At 63.4% G+C, this 19883-nt stretch overlaps 1 protein-coding gene across 1 annotated transcript; it reads left to right on the forward strand.

Annotated features, from left to right (window-relative positions):
- The first annotated feature begins 1403 nt into the window (after positions 1 to 1403).
- GPR20 (G protein-coupled receptor 20) lies at positions 1404 to 15836 on the forward strand. The gene is made up of 2 exons (XM_045453512.1): positions 1404 to 1510; positions 12617 to 15836. Exon 2 carries the CDS (start codon positions 12643 to 12645, stop codon positions 13717 to 13719), a length of 1077 nt encoding a protein of 358 aa, XP_045309468.1. The 5' UTR covers positions 1404 to 1510; positions 12617 to 12642; the 3' UTR covers positions 13720 to 15836.
- Positions 15837 to 19883: the final 4047 nt, after the last annotated feature.

Genomic DNA, 19883 nt, shown 5'->3' on the forward strand with positions numbered 1-19883 from the left:
CCAAATCTTCAATGGCTCCCCACTGCCCTCAGGGTCAAGTCCACCACTCTGGTTCCCACAGGGCAACTAAGACCCAGTGTGGAGGGGCTCTGATCACTCCCAGCTTCGCTGCTTTTCCCCACCCCCCCCCCACTCCTGGGGACCCTGACACGCAGTTTCCCCTGCCCACAGGGCCTCCCCTCCCCTCTGCCCTCCTTCCTGTACTGCCCCTCCAGGAGCCCTCCCGATCACACTCCTCCCCACTGGCTGCTGGTTGCAAGTGTCCCTCACCAGACTGAGATCTCAGGGGCCAGGGTCCTCATCTGTCAGGCAGCATCCAGCATCCCTTGACCCCAGGGCCCGGCATGGGCCGGCTCAGTAGGTGCTGGGTGGAGGGTGCTGGGTGGTCCCACTGCATGAGCAAGGAGCAGCCCAGCGACAGGAGACTAGAGAGGCCACTCTGGCAGAGGAGACACAGCAAAGACCTGACCCTGAGCCCTCCCTGGCCCCAGTCGCAGCCACCCTCGGACCCTGAGACCTGGGCTCACCCACAAGTCACCACCCTGGTCAGGGTGTCTGTCTGGGGGGGGATGTCTGTCCCCGCCACCACTCCCAGATCAGGCCTGGCTACCGAGATTTACGACCCACTGCCCCATCCCACTGGCCCTCGTCACATCTGGGTCTTTCCCACGCACCCGACCCCACGCGTCCCCACAGAGGTTACACTAGGTCACGAGGTCACGAACGGGCCCCGGGCTGGTGCTGACCCCACAAACACACTCAGGCGTGTGTGTGCCCCTGCAAGGCCACATCCGCCCCAGGGACACAGGACACACAGGAGGGGGCACAAGCGGGGAGGCCCGGATACGGAGTGTGCAGGTCCCCGGTCACGGGCACACACAGGCACACCCAGGCTCAGAACATGCAAAACAGAAAACCCAGACGGTACCCCGGGAACCCGGAGAGCCACCAGGAGCGGAGGTAGCCAGGAAGCATCTGTGGCTCCCGGAGAGAAAACTGAGATTGCAGCGTGGTGCTCCCACTGCCCACGGTGCCAGCCACGCTCTTGGGGGCCCGGCAGCCTCCCAGACAAGGTGCTGGGGGGACAGAGAGCCAGGGCTGGCGCCACCCTCCCTTTTCCACTGCTCCCCTGCCCCCCCCCCCCGCGCCCCTCCCCCCCCCACCTGGGTGGTGCAGCTTTGGCTCCACCCCCTCTGCCTCAGTTTCCTCCTCTATCCCGCTGGGGCTGGGCTGCAAAGTCAGCTCCCCTAGGCTCCCTCCCCCAGGGCCCTGGAACCAGCCAGGCTCCTCCAGGGGGCCGGCCTGGCGGGGGAAGGAGCCCGCCCCGCCCCCACCCCGCCCCCACCCCTCTGCCTTTGCCCAAAAGGAGCCCCAGCGCCGGCCTGACGTCAGGCCCCAGGAAGGCGGTCGGCTGCAGGCTGCCGGACAGAGTGGCCCACAGAGCCGCCCAGGGAGGTCGTCCAGGCTTACTCTGTGCCAGCTCTGCCTCAAGCCGCCAGCATAGGCCAAGGTGCGGTGAGTCCCCCCAAGAGCCGGACCTGGCCTCCCCCAGCTGGCGTGTCCTCAGACAGGCAGCGGAGGGGGTGAGGGGCCGACAAACTGCCCCCAGACCTGGGAGGGGAGAGTTCAGAGCCTGAAAGGGGCTCTGAGGTCTCACCCTGTAGGGGGCCATTGTACAGATGGGAAAACTGAGACCCAGAGGGGGAGGGGCAAGTAGGTGGTCACAGCGGGACAGGCTGCATGAAGAGCCCGGAAGGAAGGGCTCCCAGGGGCTTGTGGGAGCATCCCTCCTGACCCCAGAGCCCCACCTGTGCTGCTGGCTCCCCGCTTGCCTGGACTTCATTCATTCATTCATTCATTCACTCATTCAGCACCCTCACCGATCATCTACAGGGTACCCAAAGCTGTGTCTCAATTTTCCCACTTGTCAAGGCACTAGGGTGGCCCCAGAGGCCAGGCTAGGGAAGAGACTGGGTGCTTGAGCCGCTTTGAGACCATGGCCACCACTGTCCCCCAGGCTGGGGCAGGGTTGGGGGTTGAGGGATTCATGCAGACAGACTCCTAGCCGCGCCCACCCACAGCTCCACCCTGTGCTCCAGCCCTGGCCCTTGCCCCACGCTTTTGGGGGAGGGGGAAACTGAGGCCCAGGGCGGCTGGCCCACCCAGCCCCCCGCCACGTGAACCTCAGAGCAGGCACTGCCCCCGTCCGGCTCTGGCTGGCGGTAACTGCCCTGTGAGAAGGGCAGCAGAGACAGGGTCCCGAGGGGGGCGGACAGGGTGGGAACTGGCCTGTGGCCAAGGTGCCGGGCGGGACAGACAAGGAGCAGCTGTGCAATCTCAGGCAGGACGGAGGGAAGGAAGGGACAGAAGGGACAGTGGTGGTGGCTCACAGCCCTCAGGCAGACAGGCCGCTAGCCCTGCCCTCTGGCCCCCATAATCTCCTGCCAACATTACATCACTCCCAGCCAGGGGGTCACCCAGGGTGCCACCCCCTCCCCTCCAGGGGCCGCGCAGCTGTGTGGCCATGGGCACGTCACTGCCCCTCGCTGAGCCTCGGCAACAGCAAGGGCTCCTGCTTCTAGAGCACGTATGGGGAAGGGGATTGGGGTTTTCTGAGCACCTGCACAGTGGCACATCTGGCCTCACTTTGTCCTGGGACACCTGATGTGGGGGGGGGGGTGCTCAACATCGCCCACTTCACAGACCAGGAGACTAAGGCTCAAAGGGGCCGGAGTGGACCCTTTAACAATCATTCATTTGGTCATTCAGCTGCAGTCCTGAAGGCTGGGCCCTGCCCTCATGAGTCTGCCAGTCCGGGAGGGAAAGACAAGAAACAGGCAAGCAAATCACCAAAAAAAAAAAAACCAAAAAAACAAGCTATGTGAAAAGAAAAGGTAGAGCAGGGATCTGGGTGACCTGGGAGGGCCTCCCTGAGGAGGTGTGCTGGCTCAACAGACGCTCAGCAGACCCGACCCTGGGAGTTGCCCCACAGCAAGTCAAGCCAGAGCCATCCCATCTGTCACTGAGGCCACCCCACAGGCCTCTCCAGGGTCCTGAGCCCAGAGCTCCCACCTGAGGGCCTTGGCTCTGCTCCTCCTACCGCCTGGAACACCTGTTCCCCCAGAGTCCCCCCCCCAGTCCCGTTGCCCCCCCCCCAGCCACTGTCTTACCCCCACCCCCCCACCCCCGCCGGGTGACCCAGACACCCCACTCAATCATCCTGTACCTCGTGTCCTCACAGGCAACATAGGGCCAGCAACATGGATTAGGGGCAGCCGGGAGGAGTCCATGGGAACCTAGGAGGGGTCATCTCAAAGACAACCCATGAACTGTGGGACTACAGCTCTCCCTCGGTGGAGGGGTGTCCAGGGGCTGAGGGAGGGCCACGTAGGCTGGAGACCAGGGTGCAACCAGGTGACGAGGGCAGAGACGGCATGCCGGGCAGAGGCAACAGCATCTGCCAGGGCCAAGAGGACCAGGCTGAGGACCTACAGGCTGCCCTGTGCCATGTGGTGCTGGCTGCCCCTGGAGAGGCTGTGGGGGAGGGTGTCAGGTGCCAGGAGCACGCAGGGACGGGGAACCCCTGCAGGAACGCCCCCCCGCAGCTGTGTCTGGAGCTGTCCCCCACCCCCCCCCCCAGGGAAACCTGCATTTCCCCAGAGCCAAGGGCTCTCCGATGGTGGACTACATGAACAGGACCAGGCACGACGGAGCCCAGCTGCCCTTCTCGACCCACACCCTCCATGATCCCTCTCCAAGAGCTGGGTGCAGGGAGCCAGGCCAGGACGGGGACGGAGGTTCCGACTGGCCCCACCTAGGGCCTGCTAGGTGACCCAGGGCCCGTCCGGCCCCTCTTGGGGACCTCAGTAGGGGCCCAGCAGTCCCTGGGTGGAATGAGCAGAGAGGCTCAGACCAGCCCAAAACAACAGGCGGTGCTCTACAGCAGATGCCTCGAAACCAAGGACGATCGTAAAAATAAACAGGCAGATAGCTCACCCAATAATGGCTAGGTTGGCCTCGGGAGGCTGTGTCACCCTTCAGCAGCCCAGGCGTTTACAGGTACCCTACACCCCCACGATGCCCTTGTGCACAAACCCCAGGTCCAGAGATGCCAGCCCTCCACCCTGGTCCTACCCTGCCTGGGCCAGAAGCAGCGGACCTGGGTTTGATTCCCAGCCCCACCAATTGTATGCTGTGTGACCTGGGGCGTATTACTAGCCTCTCTGGGCTTCCCCTTCCTCATGTGAACTGTGCTGTGTGGATCTCAAGCGTCCCGCAGGTGCCTGACCCACAGCAAATGCTCTTAGCACCTCGGCTGGGGACAGACTGGGCCTGCCCTCCGTGCCTGCCCCCCCCACCCCCACCCCACCCCCAGCCCCTGGTGCAGACCAAGCTCAAAATCCAGGCAGCCACCTGTTGGCCCGGGGCTGAGGCCCGTCTCCCCACCTGCCCTGGTCCCCTACGTGGCAGGGCTGGAGGCAGCCAGGCGGCAGGACTGGTATCTGCAGTGCGGCTGGACAGCTACAGGACACACGGGGATGGGGGGCAGTTTGGAGAAGAGCCAAGAGGTTCGGACACGCCCACCCCTGCCAATGAGGGGCCTGAAGGGCCTGGGGGCCCCGCGGGCAGGGACCAGCATCCTTGCATTGTGGGGCACACAGCAGACACCCAGCGAGCTGTGAGTGGAAGCGGGGAGGGGGGGGGGGGACGCAGCCTCCCGTCACTTGGTGGGGCCACAAGCCTGGGTGGAGAGGACGGGCCGGATGATTTGGGAACGATGCTCATTCCTCGCCCTGGGAAGACTCCCAGGGTTTGAGAGCTTCGCAAAGGCTCTGAGAGCTTTGCAAAGGCCTGAGCACCATGCGGGATGACCATGCAGGTGGGGAGACCCGGAGGCACTGGCACTGTTATTATTATGCACCTTCCAGGTGGGGCTTCTGCAGGCTCATTCATTCATTCACTAAACAAATATCACACCCAGCGTCATCACCGGTGACAGCACTCAGGCTGCCAAACTCAAACGAAACCCCGGTTGACCAGCACCAGGGGCAGGGTGGGAATGACAGGGACAGCCTGGACCCAACAGGATAATTGGGTGGGCTTCCTAGAGGAGGTGTCAACCCTTCCTGGCTGGGAGGACCGGTGGAAATCAATTCCAGGCTGGTGCCCAGGGCGCCGAGTGGGTTGCCAGGGCCCAGGCTAGGTGGGAGGGCACTGAATGCCGGGGTGAGGGCCGGGCCTCACCCTGCAGAGCTTGGCAAGGCTCACTGAGGGTTCACTCTGCCCAGGAGAAAAATGGATGCGGCCCAGCACCGGGCTGTCCTGGAGCTGGAGGAAGAGGCTGCAGCGGCCCCCACCCCTCCCCCACCAGCCCCACCCTCCAGACGCTCCCGCTGAGAAGGTTTCCGGTGGGTGGCTGGGAGGCCTGGAAGAAGAAATGCGGGGTAGGGAGGGAGCAGGGAAAAGCTCCAGGCGGAGGAACAGCGGGGAGGGTGCATGGAGTGTCATCAGACAGTCGGGGTGCTGCAAGACTGGAGAGGGGCTCCCCCGGGGCCTGCCTGAAGCCTCAGGTCCCTTCCAGGAAGGGTCGCTACCAAAAGCATCGCCCTTCACGCACATGCCTCCCTCAGAGGGTGTCAGCAAAGTTCTGGAAGGCCGGTGATGGGCCTCCCTCCCCAGGCACCCCCCTCCCCAGGCACCACCACCCTCCCCAGTCACCCCCACCCTCCCCCGGCCCTCCAGCCTGGGCCACACCTGCAGCAGGTGCTCTGGGCCTGAGCCCTCCTCCAAGGCTGGGGGAGCAGTTAGTGGTGCAGGAGCAGGGGAGGGAGGCCTACAAGGTCACCTCTGGAAGAAGCCTGCCTCCCCGTGAATTGGATCCAGGCTGAGGCCCTTGCTGCGTTCGAGGCCCTGTGAGGGTGGCTCCTGGCCTCAGCCTCCCAGAATGCTCACCCAGGCTTCCACACTTGCTGTGTCCACTGCCTTCTCCAGGAAGCCTTCCCTGATTCCACATTCCTGTGCCTCTTTCAGCTGGGGGTCCATATGCCCCACCCGGACACCCTGAAGGTCTCCAATGATCTGATCCATAGGGAAACCAGGGGTGAGTCAGGGGATGGGAGTCAGGCCTGGGTCTAAATCGGACCCTGTCCCTGCTCAGTATGGGGCTCGCCCCCTCCGCCCACCCCAGTCCTCAATTTCCTCACCTGGAAAGTGGAAGGCCCAGGCCTGCAAGGCTGCTGGGTGGACGAGAACGGATCCCAGGTGGCCTGTAGGAGGCCTGAGGCCCCATGGAAACACCTGGCCAGTGCTCTCTTTGTGGCAAAGCCCACCATGCAGGGTCAGCCCAGCCGGGGACAGACCCCAGGGCCCAGCCGGGTGACCCCAGTTTAGCTACCGAAGGCCCCTGTCTCTGTGTCCTGTGTCCTCATTTTCAAATAAGGGCCATGCCCCTTCCTGATAATAGGAGGAATCCAGATGTCCCTTTCCACTCCCGCCCCACCGCAGGGCCCCCAGGGGAGGGGGCAAGAGAGAGCCGGCCAATGACATGCCAAATGGAGAGGCCCGGGGCCACGGGCTGGGCTCAGAGGGAGCCAATTTGGGCCCTTAGTGGTGAACTCCCCACTCCAAGAAGAGTGCAAGCTAAGCCCTCATGGATTCATTCACTCATCCACTCGACATTTCCTGAAGGTGACTGTGCAATTCCTCTGCGGGAATTCACAGACTAGTGGGGACGAGTGGCCCGGCAATGACAGAGCCACGGTGCTGTGAGAGCCCCAAAGAGGCCACCAACCTACTTAAGGCAACCAGGGAGGGCTCTCTGCAGGAAGAGACTCTGAACCGAAGACAGCATATGGATAAGAGAACATATGCGGGATTATTTTAGTCGCATGTCATAGAAAGTCAGTTCAAAGTGATGTAAGCCGAACAGGGAGATTATAGCTTCATTGAACCAATGATTCCCAGGAGACTAGCTTCAGGCAGGGCTGGATCCAAGCACTTCAGCCAAGGCTCCTTAGGCCTTGGTCTCTGCACTTGGTCCCGCTTCCCCCTGCCCCCTCCGGGAACCTTCTTTCAGAGACAGTTTGAATCTCACAGCATCCCTGGAGAAGCGTCCAATCCCAGGGAGCAGAGAGCTGCCAGTCCAGTCCCAGGGCTGGTCATGATCGTGATCGTGATCGGCTAGGCAGGGCCATGGGGCCAAGAGTGATCAGTCACTGTAGCCCAGGGCAGCCCATCCCCGGGGTAACCTGGGGCTCAGTGTTTGAGCCTAGGCCTCCAAGAGCAAGGCCAGGGAACACAGCAGGACTGAGCCACTAAAGCACTTGATCCTGCAAATGGTGAAGGGAGACTGAGCCATCCTGCCCGGAGGTCTGCGAGGGACCTCCTCCTACCCTAGGAAGCACTGGTCCTGGGTCTCGCCCCAGCCCCCCACCCCCCAGGCTGCCCCCCTCACTCCTCTCTGCCCTGCTCCCTGGAAGAACCTTCTAGGGCAGTCCAGAGAGAGGCGAGTATTGCCGGTGGCAAAGACGTTCCAGAAGGTGCAGACATGTTCAGGCTTCAGAGCGCGTCAGAGCTGGAGGTGCCCATTGTACAGATGGCAAGACTGAGGCTCGCAAGGGCCTGGGAGGTCCCGGGCAGGATGGAGGAACTCCTGGCCCTTCCTTCTGAGAACCTCACTTTCTCTAAGACAGGCAGGAGCAGAAAGAGGGGAAGAAGAGAAGACTGGGGTGGGGAGGCTCCCACAGAGCGAGGAACCAGCAAGGGAGAGAAAAGCCCCGGGTCTCCACCTCCTCCCTCCCGCTCACCTGCCGTTCGGTCCCACCCACGACCGGGACTCACACGTGGGGGCTGTGCAGAGAGCCCCCCCCCGCCCTTCTCCAAAGGGATCCCCCTTTTCCTACCCTTCACCTGTGCGCATCCTGGGCCCTGTCTCCCATCCCCACCCACCAAAACCCTCCGGGGCCCTTCCAAGGCCACCTTGTGACCACACCTCAGTGCTGCCCGAGGGGAGCTCTAATTCTGCCCACCTTACAGATGAGGAAACTGAGGTCTGTTCTCTGATGGAGCCATGCTCCGGTCCCCCCACCCTGCCGTGTGACTTCCCAACTGCACCCCGAGCCCCTGGAGAGCAGCCTGCATGTGTCCCCCACCTGCCTGGAGAAGTACCTGAATGTGGGCAGGGGCAGCGGTCTGGGGCAGCAGGTGGCACAAAGGTCCCAAGTCTTTGCCTCCAGGACAGTCGCCTTAGAAGAGTGTCCAGGCCCCGGCCCCGTGCCAGGCACGACGAGGACGTGGCCTCTGCCCGCCGGGCTCCAGCCAGCTGGCCCTGGCTATGAGGTCTGCTCCACCTCAGCCAGGCCCAGGACACCTGCCAGGAAGGAGGAGGGGACAGGACAGTGCCACACCCCTCAGGCTGGCTCCCCGCGACAGAGCCCTGCCTCCCCCCTCAGGCTGTGGAAGGCGCTAGTGACCCCATTTAGCAGATGAAGAGAGCAAGTCTCTCTGAAGGGGCCAAGGTCCCGGGGCGAGGGTGCGGCAGACCGGCAGACCGGACTAGAACACCCCTCCGCCCCCAGCCCCTGGGTCTCTGGGACCCTCCTCTGCTTACTCACGGCCCCAAGGCCCGTCCTGGAGGCCAGGTCTGTGCCTCCCCCCTCAGCCTGGGTGGGCAGGCCTGGGGCCAGACTGTCCCCACAGAGGAGCAGAACCTTCTCTCCTTTCCCCTCATTCCAGGCTATATTTAGAGGCCAAGCAGAGAGCAAGGCACGTGGGGAGTGGGTGCGGGCGCCTGCCGGCCGAGTGGCCGTTTGCCTGGTGCCCCTGGCCCCGCTCAGGACCAAGGGTCCAGCCATAGGCTCGCCCTAGGCAGACCCGGGTTCGGGTCCTGGCCTGGCCCTCCCACAGCCTCCATTTCCTCCAGTGTGAGTGCGGGAGGCTCAAGGGCCCGGAGGCACCCAGCTCTTCACAGCGGCCGACACCGCGGATCGAACCCGCTCAGCAATAGCAGAGGAAGGGCCTGCTGTTCTGCGGGTGGTGCAGGCAGGGAGACTGAGGCTCAGAGAGGTTCATCAACAGACCCAGAGCGGCGGGTGGGGAGGGGAGGCACCTCCGTTGGCCACTGTTAGCACGCAGTGCTCCCCCCGCACCACTGCCAGAAGCCCCACCACGGGAGTCCCGTCTTCCGTGGTTAGGCCCAGCCCTGGCTGGCAGGCAGGGGGGCAGTGGGGAGGGCAGGGGGTGCTGAGAGGGTGCAAGGTGGGTGGGGCACTCTGTTGGGGGTCGTGCACCTGACCGGAGCAGCCTCGGGGGGAAGCTGGCCCAGTGGAATCTCAAGGAGTAGCGGGAGATGAGGCAGTGAAGACCACTGGGGAAACTGAGGCCCAGAGAAGGAAGGTCCTTCGGAGGCCACACGGGGGAGGGAGGAGGACAGGGCGGCTTCTCCGCCCAGAATCCGCCAGCCCAGCTCCTTCCCTGCCCCAGAGAGGGGTGGATTCAGGAGGCCATCCCCCCCCACCCCCGACCCCAGCCTCTTCCCAGAAGGCCCACCTCCACAGGCCAAGCCCTGGGTCTGGCCCCCCACTGTTCGAACTCCTCATGTTCAAAGCAAAATGAGTGGATGCCCTAGAGAGGAGTCATTAAATAACACTGTGCGAGGTGAGGCAGGGGAGTGGGGTGCACTGGGAATGGGGGAGCAGGTCACGAGGGGGGTTTTTATCATACGGACAAAGACAGCCGGACTCACAGACACGAAAGGGGCAGAGATGGTGGATGTAGAAAGTCAGGGATCAGGGCTCAGTGTGTGACCATTGTCAGGGCTCAGCATGTCACCAGGGTCAGGGCTCAGCATGTGACCAGAGTCAGGGCTCAGTGTGTGACCTGGGGGGTGACTAGGTGGCTTAGCTGGTTGACCATCCAATTCTTGATTTCAGCTCAAGTCACGGGATCGAGCCCTGTGTCAGGCTCCGTGCTAAGGTGGAGCCTGCTTGGGATTCCCTCTCTCTCCCTCTGCCCCTCTCCCCGCTTGTGCTCTCTCTCTATATGTCTATATATAAAAAAAAATTGTTTTTAGCTTAAAAAGATGTGAACTGAGTAAGGACTTAACGTGTGACCAAGATCAGGGCTCAGCATGTGCCCGGGGTCAGGGCTCAGAGTATAACTAGGATCAGGGCTCGGAGTGTAATAGGGATTGAGGTTAATTGTGTCACTGGAGTCAAGATTTGGTGTGTGACCAGGAACAGAGCTCAGAGTAAGATCTGGATCAGGGCTCCAGTATGGCAGGATCAAGTTTCATCATGTCACGGGGATCATGGCTCAGCGTGTAACCAGTTTGGGTTCAGTGTGCGGCTGACATCAGGGCTCAGCTTTGTTTGGGATCAGGGTTCAGACTCCCGGAGCTGGGAACCACAGTGTGCTTTGCAGACATCTCTCCTCACGTGTCAGGCCTCCGGGGCATCCTGAGCACCTGTCGATCCCCCTATTGTGGGGGCGCCGGGCCCACCGCCCTGGCCTGGACCCTCCAGCACCTTGAGCTGTGAGGCTGGCCCTGGGGAGTTTCCTGGAAGGGCAGGATCCCCGGAGCCGGCATCATCCTGGGACTATCTCCCAGAGGAAATGTTCTGTAGTGTTTATTATTTGTCTCTGCCTGTGACACTAACTCGAACTTAGTGCAGACACATTGGAAAACCAGAAGGCATGTGGAAGGGAATCCAAAAAACTGTTTGCCGTGTGTCCCCGGGGCCAGCTCCCAGCAGGGCTCCAGTTTTGCCAAGGCTCAGTTTTTTTCAGAGTAGAGGGACAAGCTGGGCAGCATCCTTCTCCTTCTTGGGGACATTCCGGGGCCCCCCGCTGCCCTGAGACTCCAGGTTCCCAGCCCCAAGCCCTGGCCTCCTGGCCTGCCCTCGCTCCCCGTCATGCCCCCGGAAGGTCTCTCCCTGCCCTAGATGTCCCTCGTGCTCTCCGTGCTCCCCGTCTGCCTGAATTATCATTTGACAAACACATCCATCAACCCTGCGAGTTAGGGCCTGGGGGCACCAGAGGGCAGCCCAGCCCAGAAGGACTGTGTGTGTATGTGTGTGTGTGTGTGTGTGTGTGTGTGTGTGTGTGTGGTAGGTGTGGCCATGCACCTGGGCAGCACGTGACTCTTCCCAGCAGCCTTGGGGGTCAGCAGATGCCCAGGGTGGGGGTCCCAGAGGCAGAGGCACAGCCGGGTGACCTCAGGCAGGTATGTACCTCTCTGAGCCAGAGGACAGTGGTGGCCGTCTGCCCTGCCCGGGCCTCCCCTCAAGCCACACCGGAGCCCGAGCCTTAGCTAGCAAGGACTCCTCTGCTGCGTCTGCCCCCCCCCCAGCACCCGCAGGCAGAACTCAGCACCCCCAGTCCGCAGGGCTGAAGCTGCCAGAGCGAGCCTGTTGCCCAAGGCCAGGCAGGCAACCAGAGCGAGTGGGCAGTGTCCGGCCTGCTCACAGCAGATGCCACACTTGCGTCAGCCACCAGGTCAGTGGCGTGTCTTCCCTTCCCCTTCAGGAGGGGGAGGGCCCACTGCGCGCCCAGGATGTCCCACGTCCCCACCCTTCCTCCTGCTTCTCCCCAAAGCCCTCTCCTTTCTCCTGAAAAAGCCAGAAATGTCCTTATTTGGAGCATCAGCCCAGCCTGGGATGGGGGCGGGGGGCCTGTTAACCCTTCATGTATAAATAGAGATAAATCTCAACAAGTTAAACACAGCCCCACAGGAACATAAACAGAGTGGGCGGCCCTTTACGGCTGCAGGGAGCGCTGCGTTTATTTAACTAACACCCGCCCCACTGCTGCCGGGACCTGGCTCCGGGCTCAGGCCCCGGGGAGTCACCCTGAGCCAGCAAGGGTGCTCATGTCTCAGGGCTGGGAGGGAACCGGGAAGTCCAGGGGGCTGGCCCTTGGGCAAGGTTCCTTATGAGCACCCTAGCCCTGGCCATCGACCCTGCTACCAGCCTCGGAAGAGGTGAGAACAGATGGGTGGCTGGGAGGACCCGATCTGTGATGCAGGGGTGTGGGGGTGGGGGGCCAGCCAGGCGGGGCTGTCGCCGGCTGGGCTCCCGTTGAGCAGAACTGTGGTTTATCCAGCAGCAGCTCACACTGTGGTTTTTCTAGCACAAACGACGCGCTGGGTGCTGCTGCGGTGCTCAGTTAACCCTCCTAGCAGCTCCACAACGCCAGCCGCGCAGGTTAGCACGGGAGACACAGACAGGTTAAGTGACTTTCCCGAGGCCACACAGCGAGTAAGGGAGGAGCCGGGACCGGAGCCCGGGTTCGAACACCAAACACAGGGCCCCACAGCTTCCTGGTGCCACAGCCTTCCTCTTCCCTCTTGGTCCTAGGCCGGTCCTGCCCAGCAGGGGTTTCTACTTCCTGCTGCGTGGAGAAGTAGGCCCAGAGCATTAACATTCCGCCCAAGCTCCGCCCTGGCAGGCGCCGGGGCCACATGGAGTGCAGAAGAAGGCAGGCATTTGAGGGCCGGGCCAGGAAAAGGCACAAAGCCGGGAAAGCTGGGGGCCTCGGTGGGCAGGCGAGCCGAGCGGGACCAGCCGACGGGCGGGGCTCCAGTTGCCCAAAGGTCACCCACCCCGCTCCTTCCTTCCAGGCCCAGGGCGTGCGCTGGCCGCCGTCATGCCCGCCGCGTCTCCCACGGGGCCCTGGGCCCCCGCGGCCCCCAACGCCACGGCGGCGGCGGCGGCCAACGTCAGCGTGCCCGAGGTGCCCCTGTTCCACCTGTTCGCCCTGCTGGACGAGGAGCTGCACGCCGCCTTCCCGGGCCTGTGGCTGGCACTGATCGCGGTGCACGGCGTCATCTTCCTGGCGGGGCTGGTGCTCAACGGACTAGCGCTGTACGTCTTCTGCTGCCGCACGCAGGCCAAGACGCCCTCGGTCGTCTACACCGTCAACCTGGTGGTGACCGACCTGCTGGTGGGGCTGTCCCTGCCCACGCGCTTCGCCGTCTTCTACGGCGCGCGCGGCTGCCTGCGCTGCGCCCTCCCCCACGTCTTCGGCTACTTCCTCAACATGCACTGCTCCATCTTGTTCCTCACCTGCATCTGCGTCGACCGCTACCTGGCCATCGTGCAGCCCGACGGCTCCCGCCGCTGGCGCCAGCCTGCCTGCGCCAGGGCCACGTGCGCCTTCGTGTGGCTGGCGGCCGGCGCCGTGACCCTGTCCGTGCTGGGCGTGAGAGCCGGCGGCGGGCCTTGCTGCCGCGTCTTCGCGCTGACCGTCCTGGAGTTCCTGCTGCCCCTGCTGGTCATCAGCGTGTTCACAGGCCGCATCGTGTGCGCGCTGTCGCGGCCGGGCCTCCTGCGCCAGGGCCGCCAGCGCCGCGTGCGGGCCATGCAGCTGCTTCTGACCGTGCTCGTCATCTTCCTCGTCTGCTTCACGCCCTTCCACGCCCGCCAGGTGGCCGTGGCGCTGTGGCCCGAGGTGCCGAGCCACGCCAGCCTCGTGGCCTACCACGTGGCCGTGACCCTCAGCAGCCTCAACAGCTGCATGGACCCCATCGTCTACTGCTTTGTCACCAGCGGCTTCCAGGCCACCGTCCGAGGCCTCTTCCGCCGGCGCGGGGCGGAGCGCGAGCCCCACGGCAGCACCGTGGTCGGCATGCAGAGGAGCTCACGAGCCTCGGGCCGCAAGCACATCCCGGGCCCCGGCCCTGGCGCCTTCACCCAGGACCTGGCTAACGGGCCAGAGGCTTAGTGGGCAGGACTCTGCAAGGGGACCGAAGGCCAGGACTGGACTGGGCAGGCCGGGTCGAGGACGGCACAGAGGTCCGCTTGCCCTGGGGGTGGGGGCGGGGGTGGGGAGGTGGGGGTGGGATCGGCTTCACCTGGATCGATTGGTGATGGCTGTGCCCGGCACGCTGCTCAGTGCTGTGGTTGATTAGCGATGTCTGCCGCGGCCCCGGAGGGGCCGGCAAAGGGTGACCGTTTACCTACCGTCTGGGGTGTATGCTGCGTCCAGCAAAGACTCAGAGGAGTAGCCAGGAGCTGCTTCTCTCCTGGTGCATGTTCACCCTGTGAGGGATTCCTCAGAAACAGGGACAGAGATCTTTGTAGGTACTAGGAATTGCAGAGAGGTTCCCTTTCCTCTCCCCACCCCCCCACCCCCCACCCCCACCCCCCTGCTTGGGCCTCTGACGGCCTCCTCTGAGCCAGACGCCAGGATTGCCTCCACCTGCTTTCTGTTGAGTGGCCAAGCTCCCTGGGTCCTTTATAGACTGCTATAGGGGCAGGGGCCTGTTGGGCACCTTCAGGCACCAGGCCCCACCTCAGCCACAGCCACTGACATAGGGTGAGACGGACCCTGGGCCCCAGATCTGCCCTTCTTTACAGAGAGAAGTCCTACATGTTCAGTGGCTCCAGGCAGAGTAGCTGGTCCCCCAAGTTCAGGGCCCTGGAGGGAGGCCCGCGTGGGAGGCAGGAAGGCCATTTATATCCCCATGTTACAGATGAGGAAACTGAGGTTCAAAGAGGGAAAGATCTGGCCAGGGTCACGGAGTGAGTTCCGGGCACTGCAAGGCCCACACTGTCTTTAGCAACCCTTCGTGGAGCCCCTTGTGGACGACTCCTCCTGCCCCAGGACATGTCAGCCCACAGCCTTCCTGCCGGAGGCCCAGGAAGTCCCGGGCTCCCACCCAGGGCTGCTTCCTGGGCCCGGATGCTTGAGCAGCAGTGGGCGTGGCAGTCAGCATCATAACCAGCGCCATCCTTGGCCCCAACTGGGTGCCGGGCACAGTCCAGGAGCCTCTCTCCTGCTTCACTCAGAGCAGGAGCTGCAGGGACAGAGGAGGGACCTGGGAGCTGGCTGTCTGCCAGGAAGCACCTGGCAAGAGCGATGCTGACCCGAGGGTGGGTTTTCAGGCCGAGAAGCTCTAACAGCATCTGGTGCCTGGACCGTCACGCAGTGGAGGAGGGAGGGCCGGTGTTTGCCCCAGTGCAGCACCACCTGTGGGCTCTGTTCCTGCAGGGGCAGCAGCCCCCGGTTCCCATTCTAATTCATGCTAAAGAGTGACTGACTGACACTAACTGACCGCTGTGCTTGGGGGTGGAGGAGTTGCAAACGTCCTGGAACAAGGCCTTCCTCTAGGAGGAGGGGTCTCTTGAGGTAGGTGAGCAAATGTGAATCTGGGAAAACTGGGACCAGGTCCCGCCCTGCCTCATGGCTTTGTCTCATTACTCCCCACCATCTATGGATGGAAGTACCCATGGACAGCACTGGGGTCCAAATCCAGGAAGGTGTCTAAGCCCCCTCCCCTTGTCCCCGTGCCTGACATCCCAACATCCACCCTGGGTCTCTCAGGGACACCCAGGGTTTGGGGGAGCCCTCCGGCGCTCCAACTGGAGAGGGTGACCACATGTCTTCTGCAGCTGGGGCCAGGATGGGGAGCTGCCCTTGCACCTCTGAGAGCTCAGTCTGCTGGCTCCCCCATGCAGAACTCTCTCTAGATGGGCCTCAGTTTCCCCCAGTCTCCACCGCAGCTGGAGGATAGGGGGCTGGGGAGTCAGCCCCCAGGACCTTGTCTGGGTCCCCACAGCTCTCTCAGAGGCTTGATTCCCCCTCCTGACGTCTGGCTCCCTCCCACCCTGGCCTCTTTGTCAGGACTGAGGCCCAGGGGTCTCTGGAGGCAGACCCCGACTGTCCTTGTTCCCATAGGGGCCCGGTGTGGGATCTCTGCACCCCCTCCCCGTGGCCTGCCTTCCCAGATTTTCAAGAAGCCCAAGTGACATGAGATGGCATGTGTATTTATATCTGATGTAAACAATCTCCTCAACGAGAAGTCCTCGTCTCCTGAATTAAACCTGTTTATTCCCTTCGTGCCCTCAGCTCAGCGAGCAGGGGGCAGGCAGCAGTTGCCGTGGGCTCGGACCCACGCAGGGGCCCACCCGTGCCCCCACCCCACTCCCGCTCCCGTGGACAGGCAGGCCGCGGTGGTGAGTGTGTGGGGAGCCCTCCGTCCTGCGGGCAGGTTTGGGGGCCCCGAGCCCTGGGAAGGGCGGGACAGAAGGGGCGCAGATGGCACAATTGTGGGCAGGCTGTGAGCACAGTAGCCGGGACTGGGGCGCAGACCAGCAGAACGAACGATGGGTCCTCGCCCCTTCCTGGTGCCAAACCTGCGTGTGCAGGGGGAGGGGGAGGATGTGGGCAGGGCAGCCAGCATGCCCGACAGCATGCCATCGTGTCACCGAGGTGCCGTCTAGGGGGGTGGGGGGGACGGGGGGCAGTTGGCAGACAGCTGAGCGGGAGGGGGGGCCACGGCACTGCCTGTGGGCTTACAAAGTGCCACTGACTTAACCTGTTCTCTGAACCTGCCCAGAGGCCTGGGAGGTGGGGATTGTCGTCCCCAGTTTGCAGATGGGGAAACGGAGGCTCTGGGCATTCCAGGATGGGGCTCCATCCTGGGCCTCTGGGCACCCAGCTCCTGCCTCGCACGGCCTAGTCTCTGTCCTCTGCCCAGGGGAGCACTGTACGGGAAGAAGCGTGGCTGGATGGGGCTCATCACTCTGCTGTCTGGCACCCTCTGAGGCCGGAGGCGGCTGGAGGTAAATATTAGGGCCTGTTTAGATTAAAGTCCATTAATAGCAGAAAATGTCTCTGCGGCGCCTGCCCCCAGCTTCCTGGGGGCCTCTGGTGCCTCGGGCAGGCGTGGAGGGCCCTGTGGGTGATGGATGTCCCCCCTGACGCCCGGGATCAGACCCTGCACTCCCGGGCCCTCTGCCTTCTCCCCTCCCTCCCCTCCTCTGGAGGCAGCACACCCCCACCAACCCACCGACAGGGTCTGTGCACCCAATTCACAGAGGAGGAAACTGAGGCTTGGAGCTGTAATGGAGCTAGCATTCTCCACCCAGTCCTGCCTGGTTCCAGGGCCAAGGCCACCCCCACCCTCTGACCGTGGCAGGAGCCAGGAAAGCTGTGAAAGGAGGGTGTGGCCTGGCACGGGAGGGAGGAGGAGAGCCGGCCAAAAAGTGGACCGGAGAGGGAAAGAGGGGGGCAGCCCTGGGGAAACAGCTCGCCCAGCCTCACTCTCCCTGCCGTTTCCCTGGGTCGTGTCACCACGCTGCCCCCCATTTCCACGTGACCACCTGCCCCTCGGAGCCTCCCCAGACCTCCCCATCAGGCCCCTCCCCCACGCTGGCAGCCTCTCCCCCATCGGGCTCCCTTTTCTTTCAGTGTCTGCCCAGCACCAGCTGGGACTGTCCACCTCTCAGGTCCCTTCCCCTCCTCTGGCCCTGGGGCCAGCCTGCCTGAATCCCTACCATGCCTCCCTAGGACAGACCACATGGCCCAGCCATCCCTCAGGACGGGGCCCCTCCCCGACCATCAGGATTGGCCCCTTGCTGAGCCCTCAGGGACACTGCAGCCCCCACCCCCTTCCTGGGAGTCCAAAGCCTGGTGGCACAGCTGGGGTGCTCCTCCTCCTCTACCGCTGCAAGTGGGACCAGCCAGGCAGGGGCATCCAGGAGGGCTTTCTGGAAGAGGAAGCTCCGGGCCCTTCCCTCCCCGTCCTCACCTGGCCCACCTGGCTCCCCCCCACTCCTGGCTGGGCCTCTCCTTGAGGTTGTGGTACCGGGAGCTTTTCAAGCATCGAGTACCCCCGGAGCCTCGGCAGGCTGGTGGGGCCAGGACGTTTCACCCCCATGTTGCAGATAAAGAGCCTGAGGCCCAGCAGGTGAGGGGACACAAACCCACACTCTGGGACCACGCTCAGTGCTCTGAGCCCAGCTCTCCACCCCCACCCCCCCAACCCCCGCACCAGCTCCGGGCCCCCTCTCAGCCTCGGCCCCACTGTCCGTGAGCAAGAGCCTCCCGCCCAGACGGCAGGTGCCCCAGGCCAGACACGGCCCTGGCCCTGCTCCAGAGGCGACGTAGGAGGAGCTGGGGAGCCTGGCAAGGTAGGGGTCCCTCCGAGTGCCTCATCCCTGCCCCTCTCTGGGCCTCTAACTCCTCAGCTGTGATCCGGCTTCCCAGCCTGGGGTTAGTTAGATCCTGGGGTCTAGTTAACAGAAAGGACTTAAATGGGAGAAGCACTGTATGTGTTTATAAACTAACCCCCCCCCCAACTGCCCCTCAGATTCCAGGCCATGACTGGGGAGAGGGGATGTGCCGAGCAGAGAGGTGGCTCACAAGGCACGGGGTCCCCAGTCATATTCCAAGCCAGGAAGGCCTTCCCAGGGCGCCATATGCCAGAGTGAGGGCTCCAACGGGGGTCCCAGACAGAAGTGGGGTGGGGGGCACAAGCGTGGCGGGAGGGGTGAGCCAGGGCACGGTCAGCTGTCCTGCACTGAATTATTGGGACCCAGGCGCGCGTCCGTCCCCAGCGTGTCACAGGGTGCCACAGACCTTCATGTCTGGGGACTGTGGGGGACAAAGGGCATCTGACCCCCTCTGCGCCCCAAGCGTCCAGGCTGTAGCAGTGGCTTCTGAGACCTGCTTCACAGAGGGGCCCTGGGACTTGTGAGGGTCTTCCCGCCCCACCCACCCTATGGGCACCTCTGGTGTCACCAGGGGTCAGGGGTGGTTAAAGGTCAAGCTTAGTCTGTCAGGGGTGAGGCCCAGGGGTCTGAGCCCTGCTCCCACCTGTCCTTTCCAGAGCAAGGCCACACAGGCAGGTATGGGAGCAGCTCCCGAGGCCCGAGCACTAGAGGCCCACGCGGAGGGTGTCACAGCCCAGCCCGGGCCAGGACATGCCTCCCGGGTCACGGCCCAGGCAGGCGACCCGCATCCCAGCCAGGCCAGGTCCCTTCGGCCGCATCAGCTTCCCCAACCTTGCGTGAGTCATGTGCCGTTCTGGCCTCAGTTTCCTCTTCTGTCAAGGGGGTAATTGACGCCCTCTACCTTTAGGTGCAGTTGTGAGAATGAAACGCTAACGTGTGTGTTAGGTGTTTGTACATGTGCGTGTACACGTGTATGTGTTGTGTATTTACGTGCGCGCATGTTACATGTGTGCTGCATGTATGTATATGCGTGTGCACGTATTTGTATAGTGTATGTGCGAGTGTTGTGTGTCTACGTGTATGTGCGTAACTGCATGTATGTGTGTGTTCATTTCTTCCCATGGTGCTCAGCACTCCCCGACTAGTGATTAAATTGAGCTCATGAAGGACGTAAGGCCTCCCCCAGGAAGGCTCCAGCACATTCTTTCACTCCACAGTGTCCTGCCCCTTCCCTGCGCCACAGGTAATCTGCGGGTTTCTCTCCCTACAGGACACCTGCCCTGCCCCCCGCCCCCCGCCCCCATTCTTCTGGGTTAAGCCCTATCTTTGAGCCTCCCCGGGACACGCACACATGGTAGGCAGGGGAGCAGTGAGAAAGGCTCAGGGCTCAGGGGGCACATCCTGGGCTCAGGCCTGGAGGCGGGATTCCCCCCTGGGTTCTGCCAGGGGTCTTGAGCGAGCCCCTCCCAGACTGGCCCCAGCTCCTCCAGCGGATCCGCTGGGAACGCCAGAGGGACAAGTGTGTATGGGGCCCGGGGCCACCAGGTGGCGCTGCTGGCCCGGGAGAGGCAGCCGAGGTGTCCACCACCCGCTGGACCGGGGCGGGCCAGCAGCGACCCTCCGGATTCACCTCTGCCACCCGACCTTCAGAGGGACGGCCCCAGAGTCGGCAACACTGGAAGGCTGCCTGGAGGGGCTGCAGCTTCCTGACCCAGCCGGGGAGAAGCTTGGCACTGAGTCGAGAAGCCCCTGGTCCCTCTGACTCGGGCACCTTCCAGGAAGCCCCTCGCCCCGGTCCCCGATCTCCCTACCTAACACAGGGGAGACTAGGCGAGGGGGCCACAGAGGGGACAGGGCGGCTGCTGAGCCAGCACTTCCCCACCCCCCGCCCCCCCCCCCTCCCCCCCCCCAGGGATAGGGCTGTGTCTC

The sequence above is a fragment of the Leopardus geoffroyi genome, chromosome C3 (genome assembly GCF_018350155.1).
Source record: "Leopardus geoffroyi isolate Oge1 chromosome C3, O.geoffroyi_Oge1_pat1.0, whole genome shotgun sequence".
NCBI lineage: Eukaryota > Metazoa > Chordata > Mammalia > Carnivora > Felidae > Leopardus > Leopardus geoffroyi.